The following is a 13,074-nucleotide window of genomic DNA, read 5'->3' on the forward strand; positions in this document are numbered from 1 at the left end:
CACCCCGAAGTGCCGTGGCCTGGAGGCTTCTCCTGGAAAGGAGACAGGATAGAGGTGGCGCCACGCCGATGGAGAGTGGGCGCTCATAGGGGAGTGCGGGTCCCGGGGCCGGGTGAAGTGGGACCGGAGGCAATACCTGCTTGCAGAGGCAGTGAGAGCGAGTGCGGCGTGCCCAGCCGAGCAGGGGAGCCCCGGGGGTCTGAAACGTCTGCAGGACCCTGCCCGGCCTGGAGCTCAGGCCAGCGGGCGGGCGCCGAGCCCCGTGCAGGGGCAGGGTGGTGTGCCAGCGTCCAGGCACCTGCTAAGACACGAATGAAGTCATCAGCCACCTCCTCTGGATCGAAACAGAACAGCCTGTTCCCTCTCCTGCTTCGAGTCCCGGGCAAGTCGAGAGCAAGCTCAACAAGCCTCTCAAGGGGACCTGACTTGACGGTCCTGTGTTGCCATCCCATGGCGGGGGCTCCTGCTGCACTCGGGATGGGGCAGTGCCATGCGCCGGCGCAGGCCAGGGACCAACTGGCTGAGCAGGAGCTCAGCAGAGAAAGACCTGGGGGGACAGGGGACAAGAAGCTGGGTAGGAGCCGGCAGTGTGCCCTTGGTGCGAGAAGGTGAACGGCATCTGGGGCTGCATCGGTAGCGGTTGCCAGCAGATCGAGGGCGGTGATCCTTCCCCTCTACTCAGCACTGGGGAGGCCACATCTGGAGTCCGGTGTCCAGCTGTGGGCCCCGCTGCAGGATGTGGATGCATTGGAGAGAGTCCAGCGGAGGACAACGAAAATGGTTGGGGGCTGCGGGAGAGGACTGGTGAGGAGAGACTCAGGGAGCTGGGCTCCCTGAGTCTGCAGAAGAGAAGACCGAGGGGGATTTGATGGCAGCCTCCCACTCCCTGCCGGGGGCTGCAAAGAGGATGGAGCTGGGCTGGTTTCAGCGGGGGCAGATGGCAGGACAAGGAGCAATGGGCTCAGGCTGCAGCAAAGTTGGATATTAGGAAAAGCTTTCTCATGAGGAGGGTGGTAAAGCCTACCCAGAGAGGTGGTGGAGTCTCCATCCTCGGAGGTTTTTAGACAAAGCCCTGGTTGGGGTGATGTAGTTGGGGCTGGTGCTGCTGGGAGCAGGGGTTGCACTAGATGTGGCCTCCTGAGCTCCCTTCCCACCTGAATTTTCTCTGATTCCTCCATTTTGCATGGAGACAGCTGGCAGCTTCCTTCTTCCCACCTGAATCACCGTCGATGGATTGAACAAGTGCTCCCGGGGTCTTGTTTCCAAGGCTAGTAGCACTACTCCTGGCTTCGAGGGAGCGGGGGGGAACGTCACTTTTGTCTCTGCCCAGAGATGCTTTTCTGATCCGGGCTCTGTACCGAGAGGTGGTCGAAAGTGGGGTCAGACGCAGACGCCTGGCTCCAGCAAAGTCAGCTGAAGCCTCCCTGGGAGACCTTGCTATGATCCTCTGTGAGATGCTTCCTGATGGCTACTATCTCCTCTCGCACAGGGCAGCAAAACATATTTGTGGTCTGTGTGTTTGCACGTACAAGTGTGTTTCTGTGTGCGTGTGTATGCACGTACACGTGTGTTTCTGTGTGTGTATGCGCACAGGTGTGTGTCTGCCGGCTCCTGTGCCCCACAAGGCACCCCGTTGTTTAATGTACTACTCTTTAACGCACAGATGGGAACAGGCCCGGGTGCTTCTCTGCCCCTGCAGTCACTCGGACCGCGGGGCTGGCGGCACAGCTAGTGCCTGCAATCCGCAGACGGCCCTCTTAAAGCTTCGGGGGACCTCAGGCCCCTCCTGACAGTGCTGCCCGGACCCCCACGTGCTGTTCCCATTGTGCGTCGTAGGCAAGGGGTATGGGGAGGATCCTCAGCACAGTCGCCTCGGGGACTAGGAACCCCACATAAGGTTTAGGCAGCTCCCTCCTCCCCGCTGAAGGTTGTGACAGGCCCCAGCGTGTGGCTGAGGCTGGCGGTCCGCGAGAGCGTTGCTCACCCGGGAAATCTCGCCATCGGCCCCGCGGCTGGCGGGTGACTGGGTGGGAGGAGCGGTGTCTCATCCAGCCCTGAGCTCCAAGGGGGAATAACCAGTGGGTTCTGCTTCCCGCTGTCCCTTCTGCACCCAAACAAGCGACGAGCCCGGAGGAGGGCGCAGGACCTGCCGCAGCCCGAGGCAGGGCGCTAGGATGCGGTCCAGCAATGTGCTTCCCATCGCTAAAGCCCCCAGGGTCAGGAGCTGCGAGAGCTGCGTTCCTGACGGCCCCGGCGTTCCCACTCAGCTGCCGCAGCCCCTCGCAGGGTTTCCACGGGGAGGCAGAGCGCGTACACCAGCCTAGCAGCCCCACAGACAGCCACGGGACTTCCTGCCTGGGTGCGGGTTGGCGGGGTCGAGCCCGGGTGGGGGTGAAAGGCGCTGGCTGGGACCTGGGCCGGCGGGCTTGCATGCTGCGGGCGCGGGGTCCAGCGGGACCTGCTTTCAGAAGCGGGTGCTCGGCACATCCGAGTCGCGCCCCCTCGTGCCAGCTTAGGTCGGGCCCCCAGAAAGCAAGGCCCCGACACCACGGCTCCCCCCTGGGCACCCGGGCCATGCTAGCTGCGTGCGTAAGAGCCCCCGGGAGGCTCCTCCTTCCGGCAGCCGCAGCACCGAGCATCTTCCTCCCGTTCCAGGGATCCTGTCGTTCCTGTGGTTTGTCGCCTTCTGCTTCCTAGCAAACCAGTGGCAGCAGACGCCGTCGCGCAAGGGAGTGTGGCAAGGAGCCGACGCCGCCCGGGCAGCCATCGCCTTCTCCTTCTTCTCCATCCTCACCTGGGTGAGTTCAGAGCGGCTCGGGCGCGAGGGAGAAGCTCCCGGCTTGTGCAGGAGGGAGACGGGCGGCCGCGTGGTGCCCTCTCGCCTGGACTCGCCGCTGGCGCGCGGTGCCAAGTGGCTGGTGCTCCTCGCCCGGGCTGGAGCCCTGCTGCAGGGCCCATCCGCGCAGGGGGCGTCAGTCAGGGTCTGACTCTGCAGGGACTCGCTGGACCGGGCCCCTTCCAGGACGGCAGAGCACTCGCTGTGCCCCTCTGCCAGCAGCCTGGCCCCAGGCCTGAGCTGCGAGCTTTGTACAGCACCTTGCACACCCCCTCCTTAGCCTGAGCAAGGCAGGCCGGGGGCCAGCGGGCGAGCTAGAGTAGCGGTGACGAGGGAAACGAAACGGGAAACAGAACCAGGGTGGGCCTGGGAAGAGGAACCGAGAGCTGGCCGCGGCAGAGGGTTTCGTGGGGAGATTGCGGCAGTCCAGACATATTGAAACTTGGCCTTGGGGAAGGATCGTGGGTAACTCCAGGCACGGCGCCCTTGCTCCGGGGAACTCCACTCTCCTCCTCCCTCGCGTTCCCGGCACCCCCGCCACGTCTGGGGGCAGGTCAGACGCGTCCTCACTTCAGCCTTGGCAGCCGGTGCTCGGGGGACGACTGGAGATAAGGGAACCGCCCCTCCAGGCACCCCCCGCGCTGCATCGCCGTGCAGGAAGCAGCCTCCCGGGCTGTTCCCAGCACGCTTCGCGCTCCCTTGCACCCCGGTAGTCACTGGGGCCTTTCCTGAGCCGCAGTGGGAACGGGGCAATGCCCGTGCGGGCTGCTCCGGGTGCTGGGCGAGCCCCATGGGCAGCAAACCCACTGTGCTGCACTAGGAGAGCTGGAGCATCTTGGCAAACACTGCCTGAGCCTGGTCGGCAAGGCCTGGCCCCGGGACATCCCCCGGCGTGGCTGCTTCCCACCTCCACCCTGGGCACACAGAGCCATGCCAGCAAAGCGTGTAGCACAGGCCGGACCTGAGAGAGCCTCAACCTTGAGAGGCAGGGACCCGGTCGAGGAGCGTGAGGGCATCATAGGATCACAGAAGCGGGGTCGGAGGGACCTTGTAGATCTTCAGTCCGACCCCCGCCTGGGCGGGAGAAAAGACTGGACTCAAATGACTCCAGCCAGGTAGTCATCCAGCCTCTTCTTAAAGCCCCCCAGGGTAGGAGCCAGCACCACTTCCCTTGGACGTTGGGTCCAGCTCCTAGCTGCCCCGACCGTGAAGTCGTTCTTGCGGATGTCTAATCTACACCTCCTCTCCGACAACTTGTGGCCGTTATTCCTTGTCACGCCGGGGGGGCGTGAGGGGAAACAGCATCTCCCCCAAACCCTTTTGGTCCCCCCTTGTGAGTTTATAGACAGTCACCAGGTCCCCCCTCAGCCTTCGCTTGTGGAGGCTGAACAGGTTCAGGTCCCGCAGGCTCTCACTGTAGGGCCTGCCCTGCTGCCCCCTGACCATGTGAGTGGCTCCTCTGGACCCTCTCCATGCTGTCCACATCCCTCCTGAAGCGCGGCGCCCAGAACTGGACACAGTCCTCCAGCTGCGGCCTGACCAGTGCCGCATAGAGGGGGAGGATCACCCCTCTGGCCCTGCTCGAGATGCATCTGTGGATGCAGGACAAGGTGCGGTTAGCCCTGCCAACCGTGACCTCGCATTGTTGGCCCATGTTCATCTTGGAGTCAGTAATGACTCCGAGATCCCTTTCTGCCTCCGTGCTCTCAAGAAGGGAGTTTCCCATCTTACAAGTGTGCTGCTGGTTCCTACTGCCCACGTACAGCACCCTGCACTTGTCAGTGTTGAAGCGCATCCTGTTTATGTCAGCCCACCCCTGTAACCTATCCAGGTCTTGCTGCAGTCTTTCTCTCCCTACTAGCGTGCTCACCTCACCCCAAATTTTGGTATCATCAGCGAATTTAAACAGGTTGCATTTCACCCTGTCGTCCAAATCGCTGATGAAGAAATCGAACAGCGCAGGCCCAAGGACCGAGCCCTGGGGAACTTCGCTGCCCACTGCTCCCCAGGTCGAATATGACCCATCCACCACCCCCCTCTGAGTGCGACCCTCCAGCCAACCTGCAGTCCATCTGACGGTGTAGGCATCAGTGCCACAGTCGCCTATTTTTCTAATGAGGATGGGGTGGGAGACGGTGTCAAAGGCCTTGCTGAAGTCTAGAAAGACTACGCCCACGGTGACACCTGCATCCATTGCCTTTGTGACCTGATCATAAAAGGCAACCAGGTTGGTCTGACATGACCTGCCCCTAATGAAACCGTGCTGGTTGCCCTTGTGCATCATCCCTGAAGCCGGCCCATCACAGATGTGCTCCTTGAGGATCTTCTCAAAGAGTTTCCCAAGGATAGAGGTAAGACTGACGGGCCTATAGTTGCCCAGGTCCTCCCTCCTCCCTTTTTTGAAGATGGGGACCACTTTAGCTATCTTCCAGTCATCCGGCACCTGGCCCGAGCACCATGAGCGCTCGTAGAGCCGTGCCAAGGGCCCTGCAATAACCCCTGCTAGCTCCCCCAACCCCCTGGGGTGGAGAGCATCTGGACCCGCTGACTTGAACACGTCCAGCCCCTCCAGAAGCTCTCCGACCCGGTCCTCCCCAACCTGAGGGCTGGAGGCGTTCGCCTCGAGTCCGTCTGGCATCCCAGCGGGGAAGTCCCGGTCCCTGCATCACTGCGGGCTGGGTTTAATCCATCTCGGGTAACTGTGGTGCTGGGCACTGTGGTCATGAACCCACTCTTTGTGCTGGGCACATTTGACACACGGGGAATACCCCGATCCCATCGGGCACCTTGGGGCCAGCCGGCACAGCCCGTGTGCTCCACCGGCAGCCCTGTCACCCCTCCTGCTAATTGACTTGTTAATGAAACGGCCTGAAATAAAAGCAAATGTGTCGCACTCGCAGCTCCCCCCGTTTGTGACCTGAATACTCGCAATCCTCAGGAAGGGCAAAGGCGTCTCTGCAGAGCCGACCTACTTACTGGTGCAGGAGATGGGGAAGATTTGTCTCCGCAGAACGGGCTGGGAACCGGTGGGGGTGGCGGTGGGGCCATCACGCCGCCCAGTCCAGCCGCTGAGACCCGATACAGCGGGGGTTTGCAGCATTAGGACGGAAGAACACGGGAACCGCCACTTCCTGGGTCCGACCACAGGTCCCTCTTGCCTGGGCTCCTGTGTGACACGGGGGCAGAGCGCCGAGGCTGGAAGAGAGAGGCAGCTGGGTCTGACCAGGGGTTTTCCCCCTGTTCCTCTCCCACTTGCAGCCTCCAGCATTTAGGGTCTAGGCCACTGTGATTCAAGGCCATGCCCCTTGCTCCCGTGCTCGATAGCTACCTACCACTGCCCCTTTCCTCCAATGCAATCAGGATCCGCTGCCACCTCTCCTAACTCCCTCCTCCTGGTTACAGGTCAGCCTCACGGTGAAGGCCCTGCAGAGATACCGCCTGGGAACTGACATGTCTCTCTTTGCCACGGATCAGTTTGCGGCTGCCCCCGACGCAGGCTACCCGGGCTACCCCACTGGCACCGGGGTCGAGAGCACGGAAACCTACCAGAGCCCCCCGTTTACCGAGACCCTCGACGCCAACCCGAAGGGCTACCAAGTGCCAGCATACTGAAGGACGGCGGGCTCGGCCAGGTCATGTAAAAATAGACCACATCTTATGGTGCAGTACAGTTAACTGGTTGATTGCAAATGTATTAAGTACCATTTCCTTCATGTGGCAAGTCAGTGCTGGGTTACTTACTATTAGCTAGTTGTGCAGTGAATTCTGTACAGTGGTATTGGTTCTTGTCTTACCTGTCTAAGGGTTTTTTATAAAAGCAGTGTTCCCTCTAAGTCCAAATAGAAGGAAGGTTGCTACCACACCAAACATGCGAGGCAAAAAGGTGATACATTCTCTAATGCTGCGGCTTGTAACGCCAGGCATCCTAGCATTGCGTTTCGCCGAGTGCCCGGAGAAGCAGACAGTAATCCTCCTGCTAGAAAACACAATAGCTGATGAGCTGATATTTATCTCGTTCTTCCAGAGCTAGCGCAGAATCGTTCTCGCTTTGATGAACCCGGGACTGCCCGCGCAGCTCCCATTCACTCTAGCGGACACTAGTCTTGTACTGTTCCTACAGCCGGAAGCTGCTATGAACCGATCTTATACAGCGTAGAAAGTCCAGCCTATGGGAAGTGCCAAATTTGAAAAGAAATCCTAGCCGTGCTGTTTCCATTGTATATATTTACTGTACAAAAACCTGACTGGATGTGGCAAACTTTAGCTTAGGATTCGTGCATCACAGTAGGGGGTTTTCGGTTTGTTTTGGGCTTTTATGTTGAGTAACCAAATCACGTCTGTGCTTTAGCTTCGTATCTGTTTAGGATCTAAGAAGTTTTTGTTCTAAACCTGTTCAGCAATAGCTTGGCTGCTAATTTGAGAGGTCACTTGTAGACAAAGCGGCATGTTGCAGTTCAACCCCCCCCAGGGCAAGTTCATCAAACTGAAGAGTTTGCACACGTGCAGCGAGTTCCTCCCAACGCTGCGTTCGCTCAGTCATTCAGAGTTGCCCACACAAGCGATCTGGGCTTGTTAACACCCCCCCCCGACTCCAGTGTAAGTCTGATTAATGAGACATCACGAGCCAACCTGGCTCTTTCTATGGGAAACTGCCACTAGACATCAGAAACAGGGAGCAAATAAATTCAGGTGCAGATACATCTTGACACTGCAGCCACTGGAAATACATCAGCCATTCAGACGTTTAGAGCAGGACTGAAAAGGCCCCGTGCCACTGACGCCAATGAAGAGCGAGGATGGCCTGTATTTTCAGTTACCGTGAGAGAAGGGATGGAGTTAACCTAAAACAGAAAGGAAAAAATGATTGAGATTTGGGTCTCTGCTGCAAAATTACTGGCTTGTTCAATTCAGTGATGGGGCCAGTCCCCACCCCACCTTCCCAGCTGTGCAGGGGCCGTGACTTTGCAGAGCGTTTCCTGAGGAGGGACTGGAAGAGCCGACACGCCCAGATGGGCTCAAGCTTGCATTTCTTGCTGTCATGACAGAAAACTTCCTCCCTAGTTAAAATTGTCCATTGCCAACCTGGAACAGCTCTAATCACATGGCTTTTAATGTAGCCAGTTTAAGACTTCTATTTCTTGTTGAGTCACAGAGAAGTGGGGCTGGAAGGGACCTCCAGAAGTCCCCTACTTGAGGCAGGATTAGCCCTGTCCAAACCCTCCCTTGCACGCAGTGTTGGCACAGCTTGCACGGGTTAGTGCAGTAGTTGAAACTCCCGATGCTATCAGACCTCATGACAAGCAGAGTTAAAGTGACTTCCCTCACTTCCTTTGTAGCAACCCCTCCCTCCCTCCTCTTGTCCTCGGTAACGTGGCTATCGAAACTAAATACACGTGCGAACTAACAGCGACGCCTTGTTAAAAACCTTCCCCATCAACAACAAAAACGGAGCTACTTTGAATTCGTGCCATTTGGAACGGATTAAAATATGCCCGCACAGCAAGCGCAGCATTTACCGCACCTGAAAAACTCAGACTTACCTGCCAGTGATGAGAATAGCAAAAAAGCAATGTTTCGTGTAACGTCTGCCAGCCTGAAAAAGGTCTCTGGTTTTAGGTCTAGTTGTTCTTGTCTCCGCCTGGAGATAACATTGCATCCGCGTGGGAGTCCCCCGTGCCCGAGGAAGTCGTGGCAACTCTTCAGGAACTCAGGCCCACTGCCAGGGGGTTCCTGTCCCGAACCCAGGAGTCGAAGGCGCGAGCCCGGGAATACCGCAGTGCTTCGAGCTCGGCGTCTCGCAGCAACCTGGTGCAGCGTAGTTCAAGGGGAAAGCACTGGAGAGATCCCTCCCATTACGTAGACGTGGGGCGTCTGACTCCCAGTACAACACATGCCGAAACCCATTACATGACGGTTGCGATTTTCTACCGAGTCAGTCTTGCCAGGAAAAAAAAAAAAGTCAAAAGATTTTAATACAGGGTACAGTAGAACTGTAGCAATATTTTCCTTAGAGGGAACACTGATATTTTAGCAGCACAAAAGATACTTGTGTTAATATTTTAGCAAAATTATAATCAATTTACATGTTTAAATTGATTGTACGTGAGATAATGTTTGTTCAGTACACTGTATTTTTTCTAACTATATAACTGTTCCAGATTTTCCTTGTAACTGTAAAGAACTAAGTTCTGTCTGATTGCTAGACCTGTCCTGATCAGTGGTGTACATGTGCTAAGTATTACAAATATGAATGTAAGCACCTGAGGCCTACCTTGCATTTTCTCTCCCCCTCCCCGCACCCACGTGGACCACAGACTGGATTTCCTCAGTCTCATTGTAACAAGAGTACGGTCAGAGCAAACACACGCACGCACACTTACACCCCAAGCGTGAGCGGTCTCGATGACAGCGAACGTGAAATACTGCTCTGAGAACGCAGCTAAAGCAGCGAGATTGTAGCTTAATATCCGGTGGCACGAATGCCACGGTCCAGGCAGGGTTGCTGTCTTCAGGGCCACACGTTCTTTTTTTACCGGCTTTAAAGTAACCATCACTATATTTCAGTTTGACTTTTTTTAGAGGAGCCCTTCATAAACTGGATGCTTTTCCCTTTTGGGGCATGGGAAGCACAGCTGAATGCTACTTGTTTAGGATCAGGGGTGTGCAAGCCAGACGCAGCTTTAAAGGCTGTCAGGCTAGGATATAGGAGCACTCACCTGAAGGAAACCCTACTCTGCTCCCTTCCTGCGTGCTGGGAAGCAGGCCCTAAGGGCATTTCCTTTAACAGCAAGCGAGCAGGTGCCCACGCTCTCCATGCTGGCCTGCCTTTGGCACTGGGGGAGTGGTACAGGAGCATGGACAGTCACAGCACGGTGGTTAACATTTTCTAGGCAACAGCAATGAATTACAAGAGGCGCCAGGAGGCCGTTTCAGGCAGTTGGGAGAGGGAAAAGCATAAATAAGAATCTGGCTGAAAGGTGTGAGACGCACCTGCCTGGGAAACAGCATTTACAAGTCTTAAAGACGTTTTCCAGCTCATTCGCCAGAGCGTTGTTGGATGCTCCACTGTTTCACTGGGTTTTTAGCTGTAAAACACCTTCTGAATTAACCAGTATGCTGGAAGGTAGCGTAAGACATCGGACCTCACACTATCCAGTGATGATACGTGCCTGCCAACTGTATTAAATCCTATTCCCAAGCACTTTGCCAAGTCCCAAGGTGTCCCCTCTTGCCATTCTAAGTGTCAATAGTAACAGTGCTGTTTATTAACTGTTGTTGTAGCACTTCTTACCTATCGGTGATTTGTCAGGTAGACTAATGTACACAGATATGGATTGTAATTAAATATATTCTTATGGGCTATGGTTAGAGAATTACTAGGTCCATCAGTATATAATACCTGTAGTTTATTATTTGGGGTTCAAGTAGGACTTCCTCCATGCTCCTCTCACCTCCCAACACTTCCCCATATTTATTCATGGTGAGTTCACCGCTGTATAATAGGGAGTACTGCTTTTCTTGTAACTATCTAGACTAAGTCTAAGCATACCAGGATTTAGTTGTGAATTTGTGCCATGCCAGCTGCTACCCACCTGCTGTTCTTACAAGCTGTTTAATATATAGTGTAGCCTGTTCCCATGAGATCTCCAAAAGCCCAGGAGATCATTCAGCAGAGGGCAGGAGGATGGCACTCTCAGACTAGTTGGCTGAAAGCTTCTGCCTCACGTTAGTGCTAACTTTGGATGCAAGGAATACAGCATCTATACAAAAAAAATATTGATATAAAAAAGAATCACAGACACCTTTCTGGACAAGCCGGCTTACAGAACTAGGCTTCACGCGGATACTTTCACGCTGAGGTTAACTAGCAAACAGTGTGCTTTTGCTTGTGCTTCACGTTACAAAGCCTGTTGGGTACCATGTGTCTTAGGAGAAGCCATGTATTGGAAACCATCTTGCCAACCTTTTCAATTCTGCCCAGTAAGGAAGATGTCAGGGTAGACTGCAGGTTAGTAACAAAATGCCTTTAAGCCTCATGCACGCTTTGGTCAGAACAGCCTCTCTGGTATTAGTGCCGCATCCAAGCAGGAGCTGGATTCTGCTCGTTTTTGCACAGATGCTTTCAGGTAAGCCCAGTCTCCCAGGCGTGAGGTGGCACACACCCTTCTTCCCTGCAGCGCTGAAGATTAGGCCACTTTAGAATAGTAAGTGCTAAACGCAATCACCTCCATCTCTCCACCCACAAAAAATTCAGGCTTGGAGTTTGCTGCAGGTGTGAGTTGAACTTTATTAAAATAAAGTGTAGTCATCACCTCCCCAACAGCCAAACCCTTTATCACCAAGTCATCATTTCCTTGGAATCAGGAGTTCTTTTTCTATAAAAAGAACCTTACAGGACCCCATGCTTCTTGGTCTTTTTTCTATCGCGTGTGTATATAGAGAAGCCTATTAGCTCATTTCCATCATATGTTCATTCATGGTACTTTACTAGACAGTGTTTTTTGGAGCTACTTTTGTCTGAAACCTTCACACCTGAGGCTCAAACGTGGCCTTTGTACACATTGACTTGAAACCCAAATTTAGCTGCCTGTGTTTTGTTGCAATATGAATTTAAACCTCAAATTCTTGAATAGTTTTTAGAATATTGAACTGATACCAAATGGGGTTTGCAGATCTAGGTTTTTTTTTTGCAGATACCTCTCTTGACAAGCAGACCGCTTCAAAGAGTTGCAGTTGTCAGTAACCCTGTGTGCATTGTACAACAGAGTGGATTGTGTATGGAGCCAAGTGCAAATGTTTACAATTTTTGTATATATCTTTTGAGAGAACAACCTGTGACTCTGTATTTTCCGTGTCCGTGTACCAACTGCAACTTATTTTCAATAAAGATTTCAAAATGAACAGAAGTGGCCTGGAAAAAACAAAAATCAGTAATACTTTAATGAGGTGTGCACAAGGACAATGAAATGGCATCATCAGGCTGGATAAATTGGTCACTGCAAGGAAATTACAGCAGCACTTCAAGTTCTCAATTCACCAGGGGGAGCAAGTAACTCGTGGAAGAAACTAACTGAAAGTAAAAGGAAGGGGTAGGAAGGATGCTCCTTCAAAAGCATATGCATCGCATCCCCTCGGAGCTTTACAAGCCAAAGAGAGTCAAGGGGAGAGAAAACTCTTTACATTGTAGATCAAGTGCTTACTACGGTACTACAGGCAGCAAGCCTCAGAACAGATTATTAGCAGGTAAGTGCTTTCCTAATAAGAGTACTTTAGTTGTGGTAGTGTCACTGGTGTAGACAGTTCACCTCTATTTCAAGGGCAGCAGACTGAAAAGACAGGAACAGATATTTGAAAAGCACTACCATGTGCAATAGGCAGGCACTGTTCTTTGGGTAGATGTAGCATCTTTTATTAGACCAGCTAAATAGTTGGGGAAAAATTCTTTTGCAAACTTTCAGACACAAACACCCTTCTTCAGGCTCTCCCAATGCCTAAAGAAGGGAGTTTGTGTCCAAAAGCTTGCAAAATAACTTTTCCCCAACTATTTCATTGGTCCAATAAAAGAGATCACACCACATCTACTAAAAGAACCGTGCCTGCTTGTGTCCTTAGACCAATGTGGCTACAACCAACAACCTTACCACGTGCAACGTACTCATGCTTATTAGACACAATCATGCAGCAGGATACACCCTTGGTTGGGGTGAGGGGGTTGGAAGTCACATTCTGCCCCCATTTCAGGGGATAGAGCCTACCCACCCCCCGTGACTAAGGATACAAGATCAGGTATTCAAAAATGGCCCAAGTACTTGGAAAGAAATAAACCCAAAGATCTTTACAGTTTGGCATCAAACAAAATCAATCATAGAAGGGAAGGCAAGGAAAACAGATTTCTGCAGTCAGGATGAAGGCCTCAGGAATAGCACAAGCACAGGTTCACCATGCTTATGGAAGAGTAGTGTTTTGTCACCAAAAACTACAGAAATTGCTTCCTAATTCCTACTCAAGGACAATTAGTGGTGGTCTGCCATGAGTGGTACAGATGAGACATTAGGAAGCTGCAGCTGGGAAGGTGCACCACAGGGGACACACTCCCTTCTCCATCAACTTGAAGCTACTGAAGGAGGAGGTGTTACAAATGATTAACAGACCTCTTGTCTTCTAGAGCTGGAATTTATAGATGCCAAGGGCAGAAGCACAGCTACTTCAGATCATTGTCACCAAAGGAGGTATAGAAA

General features: G+C 53.6%; 1 protein-coding gene across 1 annotated transcript in view; it reads left to right on the forward strand.

Moving 5' to 3' along the window:
* Window positions 1-9,620, forward strand: part of SYNGR3 (synaptogyrin 3) — a 29,529-nt gene extending 19,909 nt beyond the window's left edge. Inside the window, exons 3-4 of the mRNA XM_090023397.1 lie at window positions 2,656-2,798; window positions 6,239-9,620. Of these exons, the coding sequence (XP_089879523.1) occupies window positions 2,656-2,798; window positions 6,239-6,448 (353 nt within the window). The 3' untranslated portion in view covers window positions 6,449-9,620. The remainder of the gene's footprint in view (window positions 1-2,655; window positions 2,799-6,238) is intronic.
* The last annotated feature ends 3,454 nt before the right edge of the window (window positions 9,621-13,074 follow it).

The sequence above is a fragment of the Crocodylus siamensis genome, chromosome 12, assembly GCF_052110815.1.
Source record: "Crocodylus siamensis isolate JL-2025a chromosome 12, ASM5211081v1, whole genome shotgun sequence".
Taxonomy (NCBI): Eukaryota; Metazoa; Chordata; order Crocodylia; family Crocodylidae; genus Crocodylus; species Crocodylus siamensis.